Source organism: Castanea sativa, chromosome 2, assembly GCF_040712315.1.
Source record: "Castanea sativa cultivar Marrone di Chiusa Pesio chromosome 2, ASM4071231v1".
Taxonomy (NCBI): Eukaryota; Viridiplantae; Streptophyta; class Magnoliopsida; order Fagales; family Fagaceae; genus Castanea; species Castanea sativa.
The window spans coordinates 32,877,459-32,902,298 of record NC_134014.1 but is presented as its reverse complement, the minus strand read 5'-3'; the positions used below and the strand labels follow the sequence as shown (position 1 = coordinate 32,902,298).

General features: G+C 37.8%; 1 protein-coding gene across 1 annotated transcript; it reads right to left on the bottom strand.

Annotated features, from left to right (window-relative positions):
- Positions 1-18,217: 18,217 nt before the first annotated feature.
- LOC142623783 (uncharacterized) lies at positions 18,218-21,748 on the bottom strand. The gene is made up of 2 exons (XM_075797242.1): positions 21,351-21,748; positions 18,218-18,597 (listed from the first exon to the last, which is right to left on the bottom strand). Exons 1-2 carry the CDS (start codon positions 21,606-21,608, stop codon positions 18,355-18,357), a joined length of 501 nt encoding a protein of 166 aa, XP_075653357.1. The 5' UTR covers positions 21,609-21,748; the 3' UTR covers positions 18,218-18,354.
- Between the last annotated feature and the right edge of the window lie 3,092 nt (positions 21,749-24,840).

Genomic DNA, 24,840 nt, shown 5'->3' with positions numbered 1-24,840 from the left:
GGCTTTGACAATGAATATATAATAATACAACCTGCCTAATAAGTTCCAATCTAATATATATATATATATATCCAGTGCCAATAACATATATTGATAGCAAAATACATAGTCCCAACAGCCTAACAAAATACTCCACTATACAAAAGACATTGTCAACAAGGCTTTTTTTTGGCCTTTTTTTTTTTTTTAAGAGAGTTTCAACTTATGGCGTCTGCTCCTAATGATAGCTCTTTATCGTCAGACCAAGACACCAATCAGTTTTTGGTGTAGGCGGGGATTGAACCCTAGATCTCTAATACAACCATCAGAGACTTTACCAGTTGAGCTAACTGGAACCTACGTCAACAAGGCTTTGACAATGAAGATGCAATAACAAACTGCCTAATGAGTTCTCATCTATCATAATATAATACATACATACATACATACATACATATATACATACATATATAAGGTGGCAAGAACATATACTGCTAGGTGGCTACATAGTCCCAACAGCCTAACAAAATACTCCACCATGCAAAATGGCTACCCATAACATATTTCCCGATTCAATGTCAACGACGTACATAATCATCCCACATATGGTGGGTGATATCATCTCTAAAGTGATTCATAGCTCGTTTGGCCTGGTTAGACACCTCCCTAACATGCATTCGGGTTATTGTATTGCTTGATGTTTCTGCAGATCCACCATCACTGTTTCGGCTAGCACCTCCACCAAGATCGGCAGTTTTCCATGTATGAAATAGCTCGTCAAACCGGCAGTTGATGCGGATGAAATTTTCCACAACAGAACAAGCAGAAATGATATACCGCTAGCACAAATGCTTCAAGTTTGGCATCGAGCTCAATATGGGAAAACAAACCTTCAAGATGCCAAAGCATCGCTCAATGACCATGCACAGTGAGGAGTGCCTATAGTTAAATAACTCTTTCTTCGTCTTTGGTTGCTTATTGCTTGATCTGAACTCTTGAGCATGGTAGCAAGTGGATTTGTGCAGGGGAAGGAATGATGTACCAATAGGGTAACCCGAATCAACCAAGTAGTATGAACCTACATGTTAAATGAAATATTAGTCTATCATTTATTATATCCACAGACATCCAAAGGTGTTTTACTTATTATTTAAATTTAAAACATGCATACCTTCTGGTGGTCATGAAAATCCATGCTTTGGGTTCTTAATGGCTTCCTCCAATACCCTTGAGTCATTCACACTACCTTCCTAACCCGAATGGACATACATAAACCGCATGACATGATCAAATGCACACATCACATTAGTGGTGATAGTGCTTTTTCTACTCCTATAAGCACTGGTTCCGTCAATTGGAGCCCGAGCACTGACATGAGTTCTATCAATTGCTCCAATACATCTCTACTACATAATAGAAATTAATTATAAACAATATCACATTACTCCAAATCACAAAACTCAAACATTTTATACAATTTGTTTTCATAGTGCTAATTGGCCTAGTGAGTACTCTTACTATATTACTACTGCATTTAGTGTATGTAAGACAAAAAATTATGAACTGAACCATTATGACAACAAAAAAAAAAATTTACAACCTTACAAAATAAGTAGCATTGGGTGATACCTCAAACCATGGGTGATACTTGTTCACTTGGAGATGTCGTGAGAGGCCTGCAACATTGGGATCAAGCTTAATCAAGTGCTGACCACAGGAGTGGACATCCCGTAAAACCCTTAGAAACTTACGACTCACCGTCTCTGTGGAATGCTGGAACCTGTCTGCAATGCACCGCATATGGGTGTTATGTCCGATAATGTACAAGAACATGGCAACTGATTCTTGCACATCAATGCGACCCTTTCCTTCTTTCAGATACCCGTGCTATTTCAACTCATCAACCAAATGATAGAACAACCGTAAAAATATGCGAAACATCTCAAAGCACTGTTGTGGATTTCCATCTCTAACTTCATCCATGTAACCACTACCAGTAAAAATGCTTGTACGCATGGGACATCTGTCGTAGTGTCGTTGTACATAAGATGCCATCTCCCCCACTAAACCATTTACATAGTCAAACTCCTCATTATCACAATCTAAATCTGTATCTATATAATCATAATTTGTATCATCCCCACGGTGGAGGGTGTAATGGTCAGGGTTAAGGCAACCGTGCCCAGGATCATTGCAAACCCCATGCATCTCAGCTTCCCAGTTGAAGAATGGATCATCCCAATCATAGCTCCCATTGAACTGCTCCTCATCTAAGTTCGAGTACTCCTCATCAAATTCATTGTCCCGATAATGCATCTCATCATCATTGTTGAAGTAGGCATTGTCAAAGTCATAAGTCTAGAATGAGTTAGCATCATTGGGGCTGGATATTATCACCTATACATTGCAATGAAAGAGGATTAATACAAATGAGGCAAAAAATATATAGTTGTATGAAATAGACAAAGCGTATCAAACAACAATTATAAATGCTCAAATATTTAAGATAACATAACACAATATAAATAGAATTTAATAAACGTGACAACAAACCAAGCCAAGTCTACAACAAACATTACAGATCAACAAAAACATAATAAAGTTTTCAGCCATCTAGGATAACATCTAGAAAGAAACCAAAAGATGGCTCAACCAACAACATGTCTTAAACATGTTTTAATAAATACAATCACCTCCATGAAACCACCATACAACAAAACCCACATTACATAAACAAAATAATAACACAAAAGATCAATTGCAATTCTGCCTAGCAACTATTTCCATCCAATTCTTCCTCCTATGCTCTGGCATCCCATGAACACCACCATATTCTCTTTGAGGTGTAAAACTGTGGAAACAACGAAATATGCATCATCATCAAGGTCCACATGCTGATTCAGAACTTCAATAGCCTTTCCTAGTGAGCATGGATCACCTATAGCAGCTAATTGGCCAAAATGTTCAGAGCTACCAACTGCTTGCCCCCTTCTTTGGGAATACCTCTCTCTTATCATTGCAGTATACTCTTGTAAAGCCACATTCATCTCACTTGCCCTATTTGCTTTCTTGGAAACCTTCTTCCCCTTGCCACTGGAATCTTGAAGGGGACATTTGTTAGCACATTGCGTTTGGTCAGGACAAGGATTGTCATTCCTAGGTATTCCCTCAAGGCTCGGGCTGTAGCAATCATCATGACTAGGTTCAGTACAACAAACATCATTGGCAACTTCCTCCTCTAGTGCACGCTTTTCATCTCTATTTGGGGCTAGGGTGTTATAAGAGATATGAAGGGCCTCAGTTGCAGTATTGGGGGCAAATAGTTGCCTCAGTTTGTCATAGTAGGGGCAGCTCGTCTTCTGTAGTAATGGTGCTTTTGGATCTCCTTGAGAAGAAGTAAAATTGACTTCAAACAACAAGCCACACGAAATAGAACTGGGACATACATATAGATATGCAAACACAAATGGGGTAAAAAATGTACCACAACCAAATTTGCCCACACCTCTTCAGAACTGGTCACAGTTTGTGTTATCTCATCCCACCTTAAGCCCGTATGATTCAAAAGCTATCCCCATTTTCATTGTTTTTGCCTTAACATATTATGCTTTTGAATCACCTTCTTAGTGACGAAATTCTTCCCAGTTTGGGTATTGAGTTGCCTGGTAATAGATTCCCAAATAGGCATCTTGAACACACCATTTTCCATATTCCCTTTGACTTGTTCATCCAACATAATTTCAATAGAAATTTGCTCAATGTGGGGAGGCCACATTTTGTCATCTGCATCCTATGATTCATGAGCCATCTAATACAAATATCTTAGCACATAAACAAGTTAATTTATAGAACATAGGTTGTAATAATGTGGCAATATGGGTCCTTTTAGCCTCTTGAAAGACCAAAAAAAAAAATTATTCCAAAATTATTTACAACAGACAACCCACAACACCTTCACTGGTTGCTGGTTCAAACTATTAGCGCAAGACCCACATCAAGCAAATTTGAGTTTATACAATATACCATAACATGTATGAAATAAATAATTTTGGGTTTTCCACATCAGCTATTGCCGAAGTAGAAATATATCACAAAACCCATAGATGTTTGACAAAGTACATAGGAGAGACAATCAATCAAGTTGATCAAATTTTTCCACAAACTTTATATCAAATGAAACAGAGCATAGTGGGTTTATAGAGGGAGAGAGAGAAAATGTGTTTACCTGAGCAGTACAAGGATTGGATGAACAAATCGCTATCAGCGCCAGTATCAAATGGTTGTCTTGGGGTGTGCTCATTTCTGGCTGGGATGGTTTCTTCTTTCTCTCGATTTGTGCTGGGTTAAGAGTTGCTTATGAACATATGGAACCAGTGAGAGGTATGAGCAATAAAAGAGAAGGCAAAAGTTTTGAAATAATGGTATGTTGGTAAAGGTGGGTGAGAGGCATAAATGGAGAAGGTGTAAATGGAGTAAATGGAGAAGTCAAAGGAGTATAGAAAATAGAGGAAAACAGAGGCCATAACTGAAGATGGAGCATTTGGAACAGCAAAAGCTTCCAACGGCTCTGAGGATGATGTAACAATACACTGAAGGGGGTTCCACACATTTGCAATTATTTATGAAAAATGCTATAAAACTCATTTGTCCGAAAGTGAAAACGGCCTCTCAAGAGTTCTCATTTCTCATTCTCATAACTCAAAATTTTGAGATATGAGTTATGGAAACAAAAACTAAAAACTCAACCAAACAATATTTCAGCTAGTGGGTCTCACGGATTTTGAGTTTTGAGTTATATAACTGAAAAAAGGCCAATCCAAACAGCCTCTAACTATCCCTCAAAGTGATGGGAGTATTTTACTCACTCAATAGCAACCACCTTCCTTTTATCTTCAAATCCTCTATTTGATTGACAAGTAGTTTCAAGTCATCTATGTTACTGAATAACACATAGCATAATTTCCAACTTACATGTATAATAATTTCTATAGCATATAATGAAGCCAAATTCGTTAGCTGATAGGTTCGCCCAGATGGAGCACCGAAGGACTCTAAGTTCCTGCACAAGATCAAAGAATTTTGTTTCTCTCAAGAAGATCACCAGCGTGGTACCGGCCAATGAGCCTCCGATAGTAAAGTTAGATACTGAGAGAGAAAATGTTAAAGGATTGATAAAGCTAAGATGTTTGTAAGTACCTTTGCTTGAGGTCTGATGTAGTTTATATAGAATTTTGCCTTTCTAGCCTTCGAAGGCTTTCAAGGGTGGCTTAAATGCCTTCTTGTAACGCCCTGGTAATTTAATGAGGTGATATGAAGATCCCTCCAATGGTCATGTTTTTGTATTCTTCTGTGTTACGGCTCATTCATTAAATGCTTTTTTATGGCGCTTTGGTCATCCAATAGCCTCTTTGGATGACAGGAATTTCTTGGTTCGTCAGCATATTGTTAGGTATATATGTGTGAGTGAAGCCCCACATTGAAAAATAATGAGAAGAATGAGTGGTTAATATAACATAATTAAGCACATACCTATTGGGCTTGAGCCTTATGGGTTAAAGTGTGTCTCTATATGATATATTAATTACTCAAGGAATCTTCCCAATGTGTTTACCTCCCCAACAAGTGGTATCAGAGCTTATGGTAGTGTGGGACAAAGGAAACAAGGTAAATGAGATTCCTTTCGCAATTGGAGTGGGACAAAGGAGGCAAGGTTAACGAAATTCCTTTCACAATTGGAGCAACCCACACAAACGATCTTGGAAAATGCCCAACAAAGAAGTATTATTGCCAATGGTGCTAGACAACAATGAGGTGCGAGGTTCTCGAGGAGGATAAAAGACGTGCGGGATTGACATGTGGAGACCCATAGATAATGCACTAGTGAAGGTAAAGGCCCATTATGCAAAAGAAAGTGAGTAGGATTTATTCATGACCCATAGAGGGGACTTGAGGTTCCCATGGAGGATAAAAGACGTGCGTGGTTGACATGTGGAGACCCATAGATAATGCACTAGTGAAGGGAAAGACTTGTTAGGCAAGGGAGAGCGAGTAAGACTTGTTCATGGCCCGCAGAGAGGTCTTAAAGCCCACAAAAAGACAAGGACTCACACGTGAGGGGGAGATCGTTGGGTATACACGTGTGAATGAAGTCCCACATTGAAAAATAATGAGAAAAATAAGTGGTTAATATAACATAATTGAGCACATACCCATTAGGCTTAGGCCTTTTAGGTTAAAGTGTGTCACTATATATTATATTAACTACTAAAAGAAACTCTCCAAATGTGTTTATCTCCCCAACACATATGTCAATCCATTAATACTTTTATTAAGACCACAGTTTGGTCTTGCCTCTTGAATTTGAGACCACAGTTTGGTCTCGACGTTAAGACCAATTTGTTATTATTTTATGATACACACAAAATCCTTTTCCTTGACCAAAAAACTATCATCTATATATATATAACCAAAACTTCTGAAAGTCCTACAATTTTTCACGTCAGCACAATATTTAAATAAAATTATCATTTTATTTAAACAAAATTATTTTTGTTTAATCCAAACTTAACAAGGAGTGAAACTCTATCTCTCACTTAAACTCAAACACATCATTTTTTTTAAATAAAATTATTTTTGTTTAGTCTAAATTTAACAAGGAGTGAAACTCTATTTCTCTAACAAGTACAACTTAAGCTCAGACTCATCATTATCATTTTTTTTAAACAAAATCATTTTTGTTTAGTCCAAACTTAACAAGCGGTGAAACTCTATCTCTCTAACAAGTCTAACTTAAACTCAACCTCAAACATTGATAAATAAAAAATAAAAAACTTTAATAAATCCTATATTAAGATTATCCTAGATGTAACTTTATTTGGATAAATATAAAAATCATCAACTATTGATAAAGTTCAACCTCTTAAAATAATAAAAGAATTCTACTTAACTTCTTCAAAAAGTAATTTTCATACACAAACCACCAACCTCTTTTTAGCCGTTTTTGACAAGATAAAAATTAATGAGTATACACGTGTGAGTGAAATCCCACATTGAAAAATAATGAGAAAAATAAGTGGTTAATATAACATAATTGAGCACATACCCATTAGGCTTAGGCCTTTTAGGTTAAAGTGTGTTACTATATATTATATTAACTACTTAAAAAAACTCTATAAAGATGTTTATCTCCCCAACACATATGTCAATCCTAATTATAATTGATGATGCCGAAAAATCACCAGTAAGTCGCAAGCACTCCTCTCACCAAAGCAACACCTGCAAAAAAGGAAAAAAGATGACCTAAAAGAGAGCACAGGTGTGGTGCCGGCCAAAAACTCTCCGAAGGTCAAGTTAGAGTCTTATTTTTCAACCCTAGAATGCCAGAGTTGAGATAATTGTACATACCTTGATACTAGGGTTTCTGGGGTATTTATATTGGTGTAAAATTTCCTTTCCGCTTAGGACTCTACTTCCTTCTTGAGCCCTTTTCCATATAGGAGTCTTCTTATTATGGTCGAACGTGTAATCCAAAAACTCCAGGTGTACACGTTTGTGTGGAGATAAAGCAAAGCCAAGTCAAACATATCGTGTGGCAAACAACTAAGGATTTACAATTAATCAATTAACAGACGGGTACTCAATGATCGGCACCGTCCTATATGCATACCCATGGTATTAATCCGCCTACACCCATTCCGTCCACCTAGGACGGAGGAAAAATCTGTCTTATGTATTTCATCCTCTTCAGTTGCCCCCTTCAGTCCTTGGATCCGTCTTTCTAAACTAGACGGATTCATGGAGTGACAAGTAAATTTGTTGAGATATGACGGATCTGGTTTATGAAGGACACGTGGCCTGTATTTATGACGAAGGACACGTGACCCTTATTGATTAGCTATTCCCATGAAACAAGGCGTCCTCTCGTATTCTGCGTCCTTCATTCTATAAAAACTTGCCTTTTCTTCCTTCATTTTTCTCTTCCTATAGAAAATTTGCAATCAGAGCGCTACCGTCATCCATATTGTGCATTCGTGTCGTCCTTCTACTTTATCCGTCATTTCGCATTTGCCCAACTCAATCTGGTATGTACTCCTAACATTTCTTCCGTCCATCTCTTTATTATTATTTTTTATTTTATATATACGCAATTTCTCTAGATTCGTCAGTCTTAGGTCATACCGTCATAAATGTAGGTAATGTCTAGTGTGTCAAGTAATCAATCGTTTGTCCACAACGGGGCGTGCTACAATGAGAGATTCCCGTTAGGTCCAAAAGATCCTGCCACTTCAAGTGAAGAGAGGAATCCGTCCAGTACCTCTTCTTCCCTAGATGATGAAGGTCTGGAGGCGGAGAGTTCAGAGTCGTCGAGTAGTAGGTTAGATGGTGTGGATCCCCCCGTTCAATCAGTGATTAGTCCGGACGATCTTAGAGAATTCGTCATGTTACCCCTCTGGACAGTGAATGACTTTAGGTCATCAATCACTGAGTCTCACCTTAAAACACTTAAAACCAACTATCAAATACCAGATAACATCCGTCTACGTCTCCCCCACAAGTCCGAGAAGTGTTACTACAGGGGGGTCGACGGTGCTGGAATCTACGAGCAAGCCATGAAGGCAGGGCTCAAATTCCCTTTGAGTTCTCTCCACCATTGTCTACTTCAATACCTTGGCCTATTCGTCACTCAGATCTCCCCAAACGCCTGGAGAGTATTCATAGGCGTAGAGGTTTTATATGGAGCCATGTCCGACGGTGCCCGAAGATTGACGGTGGAAGAATTCTTCCACTGTTACCGTCCGACGGAGATAGTCAAATCAAAAGGAATGTACAGTTTCGTAGCCAGGAGTCGGTTGTTGAGGCTAGTCAGTGATACACCAGACTCCAATAGGGATTGGAAAAGTAGATATTTCTTTTTGGAGGGGGATGAATGGATGTGTCGTCCAGGAGATGACACGTATATGCCCGTCGACACCACATGGGGCATAATGCCTCCATCGGGTATGCTATTGCTTTGGTTTCCGTCTAATTGAATCTTGAAAGTTATTTCATTCATTTTTTTTTAAGTTTAAAGTCTTTTTTGTAGCTCGGGACCGTCCACAAGTTACCTTAGAGTAGTGGAGCTTCCTGGAGAGAATCTTCAACAAGACGAAGCTTCAAGAGAGGACGTGTGCACAACTCGTCACTCTTGATACCCTCCATTGGTATTGTGACGGTCCTGAACCTTCAGCTGCCGCCCGTCGTTATGATAGCAGAGTACGCAAACGTAAGTCCGTTGTAAATATGTCCGTCTTTTCATATTGTTTCTATTTTCTACTCTTGCATTTCCTAACATCCGTCTTTGATTTGCAGAGATGGACATTGCCAAGAGAAGAGCCTTCATCAAACAACAAGCAGAGAAGAAAAAACAAGAGGCTGGATCTTCAGCTAAGGTGACAACTCCATCTCTTCCGTCAAAACAGAATCAACAAGAGAAGGTGGACCGTCTGCCTAAGAAGCAGAAGACAAAGCCCGTCGTAGCTTTGGAAGCCGAGAAGCCACCCGTCAAGCATGGCAAGGGTAAGGGCTTGATGAAGGGCCCAATTCCCACCGGGGAGAAACCACCTGTTCTCTTCCGAGAAGATTCAAGTTACACCCTGGAGAAACTTTCGTCCATCCTGACGGCTGACGATTACGAGGACCTCGGCAACCATGCGACGAAGGCGATGGGAGAGACGGGCCTCTTTAACATTGCGCAGGTACTTTCGAGCCCGTCCTTTAACTTTGCAATCTTCATTATCATCCGTCATTTACACAGCATTCTATTTTGTTTTCAGGCCATGCTGATGATGAAAGGGCTAATGGGCCGTTGTCTCAATCACGAGACAATTATGGACCGTCTTAGGAAAAAAAATAAGATGATGAAAGATGAGCTTCACGACTTGAAGACCTATAAGATTAATACGGATAGAAAGCTCAAGTGCTTAGAGCAAGTTAGGGGTGAGCTGGAGAGGGAGAATGAGCAGTTGCACCAAATCCTAAAAGACAAGCAAAAGGAGCTGATGGATACAAAGATCCAACTCCACGATGCAAAAAAAGTTGCCGTCCAGGAGCATCGCAACTCCGACCTTCTTCTTGCAGAGCTCGGGAGTTCATTCGCTGACGGATTCGACGATGCCATCCGTCAGGTCAAGTCGTCATATCCGGACTTGGACGTCTCTCATGTTTCCATTGATGCTTAAGGGCAAACACTCGCACAGTTCGTCCGTTCAGATAGTACAGACGATGTGCTTGTTGTCACTACTCCAACTGACGAAGGTCAAACTCTCCCTCCAGTTCAACCAGATGACGATCAGAGGAATGAACCTACATCCCCCAAGCATCAGTAGTGGCCCCTTTAACCATAAAAATTTCTCTTTTTTAAAATTTTTTTTTTATCACGGTCAAAGCTTTAACCGTTGTAATTTATTTTGTTGAACCGTCGTATTTTAATTGTAAACATTTCATTTTATGAAATTTTACTTGGCTTATTTTGTTGAATCTTCGTATTTTGTGAACTTCGTTCCGTCGTATATTATGTGATAATATGATAAGAATTCTTGTAGGTTGATCCGTCCATTATGTGGACAACTTTCATCCATTTGGGTGGTCCGTTCACAATACGGATTTAAAGATCTCTTCATAATGTGGATGACTCGTCCATAATGTGGATTTTACTCTTGTCCATTTTGAATGACCCGTCCATTATATGGACTTAGTAGGGGTCCATCCACTATGTGGATTTAGCTAATGTCCGTCCACTTTGTGGACTTTCAAGGTCTTCATCCTTCTGGATGATCCGTCCATTTTATGGACTTGGTAGGGTCTCCATCCTTTTGGATGATCCGTCCATTTTATGGACTTTGTAGGTCTTCATCCTTTAGGATGATCCGTCCACTTTGTGGACTTTGGTTGTCATCCTTTTGGATGATCCGTCCATTTTGTGGACTTGGTAAATTTTGAGTATCATACACTTCATATGTTCTGAATAAAAACTCTTTTCAAAATATTAAATCAGTAGACCATATATTGTTCATGGAAAGGAAAACTTAAGTTCTGATAATTAAAAACTACAACTGTTTAAAAATGAACTGGAAATATGGGAAATAAGGAGGTGGGTGTTGTCTTATGCCCTGCTGCACTACTGGTAGTACTTCTTCAGGTGCTCTGTGTTCCACGGATGACTCAGTTTCCTTCCGTCTAACGTCTCCAAATAGTACGTTCCTTTCCTACGCCACGAGATGATTCTGTACGGCCCTTCCCAATTAGGACCTAGTTTTCCTTGGGAGGCATCCTTTTTAGCGCCGAGTACTTTTCGTAGCACCAGATCTCCTACCTAGAAGTCCCTGTGCTTGACCTTGGAGTTGTAATGCTTTGCCATTATGTCCTGGTATCGGGACTTTCTTTGTGCAGCTGCTGCCCTGACCTCGTCTATAAGGTCAAGTTCTAAACGCAATGCTTCGTTATTCTTGCTCTCGTCGTAGCTTTCCACACGGTAGCTCGCTAATCCAACCTCTGCCGGTATGAGGGCCTCAGTACCATACGCCAATCGAAACGGTGTCTCTCCCGTTGGTGTTCTCGCCGTTATCCTGTATGCCCATAAAACGCTTGGTAGTTCATCCGGCCAGATCCCCTTTGCCCCCTCGAGTCGAGTCTTGATAATCTTCAACAAGGACCGGTTCGTGACTTCAACTTTTCCGTTGGCCTATGGGTGGGCAGGCGACGAGTAATGATTTTTGATTCCCAACTGAGAACAAAAGTCCCTGAACGCGTCGTTGTCGAATTGCTTCCCGTTGTCTGAAACGAGCACCCTTGGAATTTCGTATCTGCAAATAATATTTCTCCACATAAAACTACGGATGTTTTTCTCCGTGATAGTAGCCAGAGCTTCTGCTTCCACCCATTTGGTGAAGTAGTCAATACCAACCACCAAGAACTTCAGTTGCCTTACCGCTGTAGGGAAAGGACCCATGATATCCAACCCCTATTGTGCGAACGGCCATGGAGCTGTAATAGGGGTGAGTTCTTCCGTTGGCTGCCTAATGAAATTGCCAAATCGTTGACATTTGTCGCAAGCTCTAACGTATGTATAGGCGTCCTTTTGCATTGTTGGCCAGTAGTATCCGGCCTGGAGTAGCTTGTGTACTAGAGACCTTGTCCCAGAATGGTTTCCGCAAACCCCTTCATGGATCTCTCTCATCACGTAGTATGCTTCTTCACGGCCGAGACATCTCAGATATGGTCGGGAGAATCCTCGTTTGTAGAGGACGTTTTTGATTAAGACAAATCGGGCTGCTGTAACCTTCAACTTCCTTGCATTCTCTTTGTCGTCAAGTAGCTTGCCCTCCTTGAGTTACGCCATAATTGGGGTCGTCTAGCAATCTTCATTGCTTACCGCCTGCATACTGATATCATCTAGTAATGATGAAATTTGGACAAAGGACAATACCTGTTCCGGGACGATCATTGGTTCGGCCGAAGCTGCCTTTGCAAGTCGGTCCGCTTCCTGGTTCTCCTCTCTTGGGATTTGAATCATCGTGAATTAGAGGTCACTCGTTCGACCCTTTACTTCCCCAAGGTACCTTTTCATCCTCTCATTCTTACAATCAGAATTCCCATTTACTTGACTGGTCATGATTTGTGAATCGGAGTAGACGATCGCCTTCTTTGCTCCTGCCGCTATTGCAAGTTCTAGTCCTACAACAAGGGCCTCGTATTTTGCTTCATTGTTAGTAGTAGGAAAGTCCAGACGAATCATGCATTCAATCTTGTCTCCTTTCGGGGTGTGGAGTACGACTCCCACACCCCCAGCGTGCTTATTGGAAGATCCGTCCGTGTGAATTCTCCAAATGGGCGTCTTTTCTACCCCCTGCTCCTCTGCGGTAGTAAATTCAGCAACGAAGTCCGCTAATATCTGTCCTTTCACTGCCGTTCGTGGCTGATACTGGACATCGAATTCACTTAGCTCTATCGCCCATAGAGCCATCCGTCCAGCCGATTCGGGATTGCTCATTGCTCTCCGTAGGGGTTTATCTGTTAGGACGTTTATGGTGTGCGCTTGAAAGTATGGCTTGAGTTTCTGGGCCTGTAGTCACAAGAGCAAATGCGAGTTTTTCCATTGGTGGATATCTTTCTTCTGCTCCTCTTAATGCCCGGCTTATGAAGTACACAGGCTTCTGCACCTTTCCTTCTTCTCTGATCAGAGCTGTATTAATCGCTTCCGTGGAGACAGCGAGGTACAGGAACAATTCTTCCCCTAGTACTGATGGGCTAAGCAATGGCGGAGCGGAGAGATATGTCTTTAACTTTTCGAATGCCTTTTGACACTCGTCCGTCCACTCAAAAGATTTCTTTAGCGTTCGGAATAATGGGAGGCATTTGTCCGTCGCTCGTGACACGAACCTGTTTAAAGCCGCTATCTTTCCAGTCAAGCGTTGCACTTCTTTTGCCATCTTTGGAGGAGATAACTCTATAATCACCTTTACCTTCTCCGGGTTGACTTCAATTCCCCTCTGGGACACCATAAATCCCAAGAATTTTCCTGCAGTTACTCCGAACGTGCATTTGCTTGGATTCAGCTTCATTTTGTACGTTCGAAGAGTATTAAAAGTCTCTTAGAGATCCTTCAGATGATCAGTCATCTTGACGCTTTTTACCAACATATCGTCCACGTAAACCTGCACATTTTTGCCAATTTGGTGTGTGAACATTTTGTTCATCAGCCTCTGATACGTGGCTCCCGCGTTCTTAAGTCCGAAAGGCATTACCTTGTAGAAAAAAAGTCCCTGGCTCGTCACAAATGAGGTTTTTTCTTGATCAGACTTATCCAATTTGATCTGATTGTAACCGGAGAAAGCATCCATGAAGCTCAAAAGTTCATGTCTTGCGGTGGAGTCTACAAGGGTGTCAATGCGTGGGAATGGGTAGCTGTCTTTGGGGCAGGCTCTATTCAGATCCGTGAAGTCGACGCACATCCTCCACTTCCCATTGGACTTCTTGACCATTACTACATTCGCCAACCAATCAGGGTAGTATACCTCGCGTATGAAGTCCGCTTCTTGTAGCTTCCGCACCTCCTCTGCTATGGCTCGATCTCGTTCTGGGGCAAACACCCGTTTTTTCTGTCAGACCGGAGAGAAGGAAGGTGATACGTTCAACCTATGAACTATAACTGTTGGATCTATTCCCGGCATGTCCTCGTGACTCCACACGAAAACATCTTGATTTTTTTGGAGGAATAATACTAGCGCTTGTCGAATTTTTTGGTCGGCGAGGGTGCCGATTCTGGTTGTTCGGCCGGGCCTAGAATCATCCAGTTGAATTTCTTCCAACTCTTCAATCAGTTCCGCCGTTGTTCTCTGTTCCTCGATATTCATTACTTGTAGGTGATCGTCCATTTCCATCATCGCGACGTAACATTCCCGTGCAGCCACCTGATTTCCCCGCAGTTCTCCAACTCCATATTTGGTAGGAAATTTGATCATTAGATGGTAGGTAGAGGTTACGGCCTTCCATGCATTGAGAGTGGGCCTTTCGAGGATGGTATTATACGCTGAAGAGCAATCAACCATGAGAAAGGAAACATCCTTGGTTATCTACTGCGGGTAATAGCCAACCATCACAGACAATGTAACGACGTCTAAAGGATAGACTATTGTTCCTTCGAAGCCAACAAGGGGTGCGTTTGTTGGGACCAGTCGTTCTTTGTCAATCCCCATTTGCTGGAATGCGGGGTAATAGAGGATATCTGTAGAGCTCCCATTGTCCACCAAAACTCGATGCATGTTATAGTCCCCTGCTTGTATGCTGACCACAAGCGCGTTGTCATGTGGGTGGTGAAGGCGTCGCGCATCTTCTTCCATAAACCCGATGCTGGGACTATCTTGTCGTGTCGCTTTTGGTGAAGCACCTGTCGACTAGACGCTTTGAACCGTCTGTAAGTAGGTTTTTCGGGCCTTTTTGGATGACCCTGCAGAAGTGTTGCCCCCTACAATCATCCGTATATCTCCTACGGGTGGCCTGGGACGCTCATTTTGCCGTCTGGGATTCTGCTCCTGGGGTTGATTCGTTCTCTCCTTCCTTACGAACCTCTGCAACCTTCCTTGCCTGATCAGGGCCTCAATCTGTTGCTTCAAGTCATAACAGCCCTTCGTATCGTGGCCGTGATCACGATGAAAACGACAATATCTATCTCTTGGCCTCTTGTTCGGATCTCCCTTCAACTTGCCTGGGAACGTCAAGGTTCCTTCATCTTTGATTTGCATTAACACTTGGTCAATTGGAGCTGTAACGGGGGTGAAGCTTGTAAATCTTCCCAAAGGTGGTTTGGATCTCCGGTCTTCTCGTCGGTCTCTGGTTCTTGCCATTTTTCGTCCATTGTCCAGTTTCGTATCTTCCTGTCTTTCCCTTTTTCTTGGCTTATAGTCCTCTCGGGCCAGCAAGGCATCCTCTGCGTTCATATACTTCGTTGCCCTGTAAAACACGTCAAACATAGTTTTTGGGTCATTCTTGCATAGAGAGAACAAGAACTTACCCTTTCGCAGCCCGTTTGTGAATGCTGCCACAAGTATCTTGTCATCTGCCTCGTCTATCGAGAGGGCTTCCTTGTTAAAGCGGGCTATGTATGATCTTAAAGTCTCGTCTTCTCGTTGCTTAATACTCAATATACACGCAGTAGACCTCTTATGCCGGTGACTTCCGATAAAGTGTGATACGAACTATGCGCCTAATTCCTTAAAAGTACCAATGGAATTAGGTGTCAGTCTACTGTACCAATCCCTCGCATGCCCTTTTAAGGTGGTGAGAAAAGCCCTGCACATGATTTCATCCAGTACACCCTGAAGATGCATTAGGGTTCTGAAAGATTCCAAGTGATCCAATGGGTCTTTGGATCCATCATAATTCTCCACATGAGGCATGCGAAACTTTGGAGGAAGGGGGCATGAATTCACGAGCGCTGTGAAAGGCGAATCCGTTCTATGGACTAGGTCATCTAGGTCACTGGATACCCGTCCTCTAAGGGCGTTCATCATCACATCCATACATTCCCTCATCTCTTGCATTTCGGCAGCTATGTGGGTCGGCAAAGTGTCTGAGACGAATGGTCGATTGGTTTCTTGCCGCTCGGGTCTAGTTGGAGCGTTGCTGTCCTCAGGTCCTTCTGCATTCCTTCCTTCCGGACTAGCACCCTCTTGGTCTTCCTCTGGTGCACTTGAGTGTGCGGTCCTTTGCTGCAACTGTTCTTCCAAATCATGATTCTGCTTGGTGAGGCGCTCAACCGCCGCTGCAAGCGTTTGGACCTGCCTCTCTAGAGCTGTGGCGTGCGATTCGTCGCCTTGATTGTTGTTTGTTGCCATCGATCGAGTAAGTACTATGCAACTTTTTGTCTCAGGAATAGAGCAACGCTGAAATAATCGAAAGATTTTTTTCCCATAGACGGCGCCAACTGATGATACCGAAAAATCACCAGTAAGTCGCAAGCACTCCTCTCACCAAAGCAACACCTGCAAAAGAGGAAAAAAGAGGACCTAAAAGAGAGCACCGGTGTGGTGCCAGCCAAAAACCCTCCGAAGGTCAAGTTAGAGTCTTATTTTTCAACCCTAGAATGCCAGAGTTGAGATAATTGTACGTACCTTGATACTAGGGTTTTTGGGTTATTTATATTGGCGTAGAATTTCCTTTCCTTTTAGGATTATACTTCCTTCTTTAGCCCTTTTCCATATAGGAGTCTTCTTATTATGGTCGAACGTGTAACGCAAGAACTCCAGGTGTACACGCTTGTGTGGAGATAAAGTAAAGCCAAGTCAAACACATCGTGTGGCAAACAACTAAGGATTTACAATTAATCAATTAACAGACGAGTACTCAATGATCGACACCGTCCTATAGGCATACCCACAGTATTAATCCGTCTATACCCATTCCGTCCACCTAGGACGGAGGAAAGATCCGTCTTATGTTTTTCATCCTCTTCAATAATTATTAATACTTTTATTAAGACCACAGTTTGGTCTTGCCTCTTGAATTTGAGACCACAGTTTGGTCTCGATGTTAAGACCAATTTGTTATTATTTTATGATACACACAAAATCCTTTTCCTTGACCAAAAAACTATCATTTATATATATATATATATATATATATATATATATATATATATATATATATATATATATATATATATATAACCGAAACTTCTGAAAGTCCTACAATTTTTCACGTCAGCACAATATTTAAATAAAATTATTTTTGTTTAATCCAACTTAATAAGGAGTGAAACTTTGTCTCTCACTTAAACTCAAACACATTATTTTTTTGAATAAAATTATTTTTGTTTAGTCCAAATTTAACAATGAGGGAAACTATATTTCCCTAACAAGTACAACTTAAGCTCAAACTCATCATTATCATTTTTTTTTAAACAAAATTATTTTTGTTTAGTCCAAATTTAATAAGGAGTGAAACTCTATATCTCTAACAAGTCTAACTTAAACTCAACCTCAAACATTGATAAAAATAAATATAAAAACTTTAATAAATCCTATATTAAGATTATCCTAGATGTAACTTTATTTGGATAAATAGAAAAATCATCAACTATTGATAAAGTTCAACCTCTTTAAATAATAAAAGAATTCTACTTAACTTCTTTAAAAAGTAATTTTCGTACACAAATCATCAAATTCTTTTTAGCCGTTTTGACAACATAAAAAAACTTGCATTTATTGAAATTATTCTTTTGAATATAACTCATCTTTCTTTATATTTCTCTATTATTTAGTGATATATATATATATATATATATATATATTTGTTTTAATAATTTTTAAGCAGTAAATCATCTGATTTTTTAATATTTTTTTGTCTTTTAAAAGTTTTAACATCTGAATTTTTGAGTTTTTTTTTTTCGCAGTATTTGAAATTATCTGACAAATTTTTTGTAAGCCATTGCATGTTCAAGCAATGACTTCTTCATTAAATTGTAATACAAATTGAAGTCATACAAGAACAAATCATGCTACCATTTTATATATATAAACAATGCTACCGTTTCTTAATCAATTTAAGATTTTATAAAATTATTTTAATCTACCTCACAAATATGTATGTTTCCGTACATAGTACATGTTAGCGACTAGTTTTATATATATAAACAATGCTACCGTTTCTTTAACAAATAAAATAAAAATAAATTGATGCCTATAATTCACCCGGGAAAAAGAAGAGAGAGACCCATTAACCACTTTCGATCTCAGGGGAGAGTCACAATGTGTATTATCTACAAATGCAAATAATTTTAAGGAGCTAAAATTGGGTATTTTTCAACAAGTATTTAATGGATTGGATAGTGAATTTCATACATTAGCTTTCTTTCCTAAATCTCTGTTCCTTTCTTTTTCTTTGCTCTGGTGTGGAAGAATTTTCAGAGCTGGAGTCTAGTCCTAAACACTTTAAAAATGCCACCCTAGCAAGCCTGAAATAATGGCAAGGGTGTAATAAATGGGTTGCAGATGACCCTGCCCTCTCTGTAATGTCTTCTCCTCCTCTCACTAATCTTCTACTTGTGCTTGTTGCTATTTCTCCTTTTATAACATTCTCTCCAACCTGTGAATATTTTTACAAACTATTAGCCATCCTCCACAAAAGATATGCATAATTAAACACCCAAATATGAAATTTAAGATGGTTAAAAAAAGGCCTGGTCTAAGTTTTCTTTTGTGTCTCAATTTTGTTTGTTTATATTTAATGGTCATTCGTTTTTGTATCAATTTTGCGTCTTTATTTTCAGTGGCCATTTTATTTGCTTTTATGGTACCTAACCAGTAACCACAAACACAAAGTTGATCCTCCCTGTTTTTTCAAATATAAAAATTATAGACACAGTAATGAGATTAGCTCAGAGACTGGGCACAAAAAGAAGTAAGGCCAAATATGTGCAAGTTATCATGGCCAAGAAAAATTCATGTTGAAGTTATGACATTTTTTAGTTTGGCTGAGAGAGAGGGATTTAGTTCAAATTCTCAGATAATGTCAACAATACCACCAAACAATATGGCTCTTGACTTTTTTTTTTACATTGAATAAGGAAAAAAACACATCTCTAATTAGTTTCAATTACGGAGTATTTATTAAAAAAATTATTAGAGACATTTGACAGGCGTACACATCACATATGCAATACATTAATTTCAGGAATGAGAAATGCTGAAGCTACTAGAGATTGTACTACAAAATGCCTATAAATTAAAATAGCAAGAATATGAGTGGCATCATTTAAACAACATAATAAATAAATATTTTTTCTAGAACATAATAAATAAATGTTTAAATTACTTTTTTATGACTAATGGCATACCAATTTATAAGGTTTATACAATAAAATTTGTAGTATTTTTAACATTAATCTTTCAAGAAAATTTCAAATTTGACTTGACCCATCTAAACCAAAGTAATGCTCCTTTTTTTTTTCCCTCCTAAATGTTCTTCTCCTATTTCCTTTGTTCAATTAAAAAAAAAATTAAGGAGACATTTGGCTCCATAAAACGACAAAAGTTCTAAAAGACCAGGATTAGCTGACTTGGTGCTTTTTGTTTGGCTTTTTTCGTTTTTGTTTTTTCCATCTAGTTTATTTGTTTATGTCAATTTTCTAAAATCTCTATTGTTTTAGACATTATTACGACAAATGCTGGTACGAATGGTATGATCATTTAATTTTTAATATATAAAAAAAAAGTATAAAAATATATATTAAAAAAAAAACTCTTGAGCGATTTGGCATATCTTTATTGCATTTTTTTCAAATGAATGGTAAATGGTAATTCCTATAGGTTAAGGTGGGTAGGCCCGGAAGGGTAGTTTTCCGTGTTGGCAACGAGGCCAACTAGAAATGGGTCATTAGCTGCACACCAAATGTTGAATATTTTAGATACTAAAATAAGAGTAAACATAATAGCAAAAATTAAAAAATAAAATAAAATAAATCATCTGCAAATTTGGACAAATCCAAAAAAATTTTGAGAACTGAGGAGGATAAGAATTAAGAACAGGTAGAAAGTGAATAGTGATGGCATTGAGGGATAAATTAATTAAAGTATGTCTCCATGAATAAATGAATGAATTAACAAATAAAGCCTAAGCATCATCTTCATTTTTTGAAACAAAAGGAAATGCTTTCATCACCTTTTTTTTTTTTTTTTAAAGAAGCTTTACAAATTGAACACACTTACATGGCTCTATCATAATAAATAAGGACATTATCTTATATTTGTTACTCAATTTTGAACAAAATGGGTTGTACCACTAATCTCTTTCTGTCTTATATATTGAATAAGAATCCATTAGCAAATTCCTCACCCCAAGCCGTAACAATGAATTAAAAATTAAATTAAAAACAATACCATGCTTTCAATTCAAGGACTCCAACAAAGTCAATTACTTTGGACATTGAACTCACCAAAAAAAAAAGTAAATTACACCAAGTTCCTTAACTATTTGTTTTGCTTTATAATATGAAACTTCCTATGAGATTTTCTTGTTGAGGTAACAAGATTACGAGAAGTTGCTAGTTTTGCAACTGAACAGATATTAACAAAGAATTAGCATATGCTGTCATATCCTAAATTTTGGGGTTTTCGACTTCTAATTTTGTGGGTCAGCTATCCCTTTTACTCACCTTTTTCCTAGGAGAAAATCGAAACTAAAATAGAAACCGAGCCCAATTTCTATCTTTTCGAATCCTAGATCATGAGCAAATAATTGGGTACGAAGGCACTGTAATGTGTAAATGAGATACTTGAAATATAGCGGATAAAACTTTTATTTATTAGATTAAGAAAGAGGGGTATAGAAATGGGTCCGCAAATCGTACCAAATCCATTCAGTATTTGCAACAAAAGTATTCTCAGGAATCTAAATCTAAAAAGATTAGCTGGTACCATAATTAAAGGTCCTAAACTATAAACAGCACAAAATTTTGAGTTTAAACTTTAAAGGAGTGAGCACTAGAATCTAGAATCAAATTTTTAGTGAAGCTGATTTGAACATGTTCTAGTTGTTTGGTCTTCCAAAATAAGAAAATTCAACTGAACTTGATCAAACAGATATATGATATATCCCAATCCAATGATCGAAATCTATAATGGGGTCTCCCATAAATAGAAAAAATCTAAGGTTGAAGACAACAAATAAAAATCTTATCTTTTCCAACGGTTTCATACCCACCAAAAGCCAAAACGTGTGTGTATACTGTATACAAATAAGGTAGTCGGTATTTTGGAGTTGGTTATGGTACAACATGGAACAAGAACATGTTCAAGAGAGGCACGTCACATAGAAAAGAATGGTAAGGAAATTCATACCTGGGTAGTCTCTAAGCAATTTGTAACAATTGATGCGTTATTGTGCTTTGGAATTGACTTTCCTATCTGGGTTTCATTGGAAACCAATTGGCTGGTAGATGGTGAAGCAGTGGAACTGTAATTATCTGAGCGATCTGAAGCTAAGAGGCTGAAGCCATAGAGGAGAAATATGAGGAGGAAGAGGACTAAGAGTTGGATCCATATAAGCCAAGGAATTTTGTAGCTTTCTAGTGTAAGTTCATCCCCAAAATCAAACATGTTTTGGGATATATTTCTGACTTTGGTGACAGATAATTTCTCAGAAAGAGAAAGAGGGAGAGAGAGAGAGAGAGAGAGAGTTGGGGTTGAGGAAGAATGGTAGGTATGAAATATGGTTGTTTTGCTTTATTCAGCCCAAAAAGAACATAAAATAAAATAACAAGAAGTAAAAATGGTTGCTTTGCTTAGAGAGAAGAGGGAGAGAAGGGTGGATAAAGCAAACGGACGGTGAAGGAACTTGGAAGGGTGGGTTGGAATATTTGTATAGAAAAAGTGATGACTTATAAAAATATGAACTCTAAAGTACACACGTTGGAGCAAATTCCACGCGCCAATCTTTGTGCGTGAAACGACAAGAATCACAGGACCCAAGGAATTTAACTCACTTTACAATCTATATATATATGCAAAAATAAAAAATATATCAGTAACTCAAAAATATATATATTTATATATGTAAAAAAAAAAATCTAATACCACCAAAAAATGCACAATTTTTTCCATAATTATAAATATGGCAAACTAAATGATGGATTTATATAAAAATGGTATATAGTCAACACTGTCTATTACGTAGAATAATTATAACATAAATTATAATTTTTATGTGGTAAAATTACTCATTTATAAAAAAAACTAGTAGTTCGTTGGAACTAATCAAAAAATAAAAAATAGTAGTTCATTAGAATATTCTTTACAAATATTGTAAAAATTATCATAATAATTAATAAGTTATTTTTGTTCACTTTAAACCCTAAATTAATTTTCACAATGCCTACATATTGCCCCACTTAAGCATGTAGTGTGCAAGTTTTGTTAATATCAAAAAACTAAATTATGATAAATGATAAATAAATATAAATATTTTGGTAAAAAATTTATATAGTTGGAGTGTATAATAGAATTTTTTTTTAAATTAAATCATATTAACACTTAATAAGATAAATATATTTTGAATTGGAGTATAAATTTTAATTTATTGAAATTTAAGTATATAATTTTAACTAAAATAAACTATCATAACAATTAGAAAGAGAAACTAATTTTATATTTATAGCCACTTGTTGCATAGAGAAAGCAGTCATTAAGCACAATTAAGATTTCTTAAAGCCAACTTTTATTATATATTAAGTATATGATATGATATGAACTTTTTTTATATATACAAGATAAAATTTCTACTCTAACCTAATCTAAGTGTATATTTGTGTGAAGCTCCTTTTTAGAGATTTAAATCCCGACCTTTACCCCCCACACCCCACAAGCATTTATACTTGTGGAGTGACCACCACACCAAGGGTGCGTGGTGGTTGATATGGACTTTCACAACTACTATATCCAGTTTCTCTTTTATGTTATGATCGAAGTGATATCAATATTATCTGAGTTTATTACTTATATCATTTTTATTTTAAATCAATTAAAATTTATCATTTCAATAATTGTAAATATTATTATATGCCTAGACTTTTTTTTCTTTCTTTAGATATTCTAAGTTCATGAGTGATTTTAGAAATACTACAAATTTACTTTTATATATTTTACAACTAATGTCTTATTAATCATAAAAAAATTAATTTAACATTAATTTATTATATTGTTAAAGTAACATAATAACATTCTTTACCACATCATTTTATTAGTTTTTTGTTGTAAATTTTATACTAGCATTAGAATTTTTTGAGTTCTGTACGTGCAAGTTAGATTTGAACTTATATGGGGGGTAAATAAGTAATCTAAAAATACATCTTGATGAAAAAGCTCATAAGTGACAAAAATGCAAGCTTTGACATCCAAATATTTAGAGAAAAAGAAAGTACTTACAAGAATGTAAAGTAGACAATGGATGTAAGTGGAAATCCCTAGGAATGGATGAAAAATCATGGTTTGAGCAAGAGAAAATCAATCTTGCTCTGTTCAGCTTTGTATTACGTGGGGAATAAAGGTATCTCTTGTACAATAAATATATTCTTCCTCAAAAGAGAGACCTTGTTATCTACCTTACTTCCTTATCAACTTTCTACTCATATCTCCAAAGATCTATCTAGGTTTTTACCCTAATAGTCTAGCAGCATGTTCCTTTTATAATTTGAGGAATATGGCCGAATACAAAGACAAGTGTCAAGTCATCATTTCCTTATTTTGGACCTTACTACAACTAAGGTACTATTTGGTGATTGGAGGAGAGAGAACACCAGTACCAGGACTGTGGCATGGGTAGGTGGCCTTGCCACTGCATAGGGAGCAATTATTAAGCAAGGAGAAGGACATAAGAGGTGCTGAGGATGATACACATGTTTCCATAGTAGTCCAACATACACTCAGCCAATAAGGGATGTTTCCATAGTACCTGACCTTAGGAGGTCACTATCTCACTTTTGTGAGTGCTTGAGTACCCATGTCAGATGCATATCTTACTTCTTTCCCAAGGTGGTCACACCGTTGCCACTGGCCAAGGATAATATTTTGCAGCCAACGTTTCCTCTCCCTTGCTCACAACCACTCCACATGTAAGGCCCAGATCTAGCCACATCGACACTCTCCCATACCTTGACTGGTGTACTGTACAAGTTCTAACTCATATTTTTAGATGAGCAATGTTAGGACACTGCTATTTTCATAATCTTTATCGTTATTTCTAGATAAATGTGATTTTCACAATATTTTCATAATAAATCAAAGGTAGTAAGTTGTTATTTGCTGTTATGTGTAGGCAAAAAAGTAATTTAAGTTATGAATTCAAATTAGAACCAATAAGTGGATTTTAGTTAATTTAAATAGTAAAGTCTCTTGTTATCAAATAAGAGATCTGAAGTTTTATTCCCGCTTACACCAAAAATCAATTGGTGTCTTGTTCTTAGATAAATGACAATCATTAGAAGCAAATGTCATAAGTTAGAACTCTACTTTTAAAAAAAAAAAAAAAAAACAAAACAAAACCAATAACAACTTATCACCTAAGATTTTTTGTGAAAATAAAGTGAATGTAGCACTTCTCTTATATCTAAAGGGTAATATAGCCCACAAGATACAAATCCACACTATCTCCTTATGAGAGAAGCAGATGTGCTGAATAAAAGTACTTTGGTAGTTAGAAGTATCGATCTTAATGTATTATTTGTATTTATATGATAGTGTTGTAATTTGGATCGTACTCATGCTTGTATATAGAGAGCTAAAATTATAAAAATATAAAGAATGTCTTGTTATTGAATTTTTGAATACCTTTTAA

Coding starts and splice junctions, on each gene's coding strand:
- LOC142623783 (XM_075797242.1), bottom strand. CDS start 21,608: ATGTTTGATTTTGGGGATGAACTTACACTAGAAAGCTACAAAATTCCT. Junction 18,598..21,350: donor ATTGCTTAGAGACTACCCAG/GTATGAATTTCC, acceptor AAATATTCACAG/GTTGGAGAGAATGTTATAAA.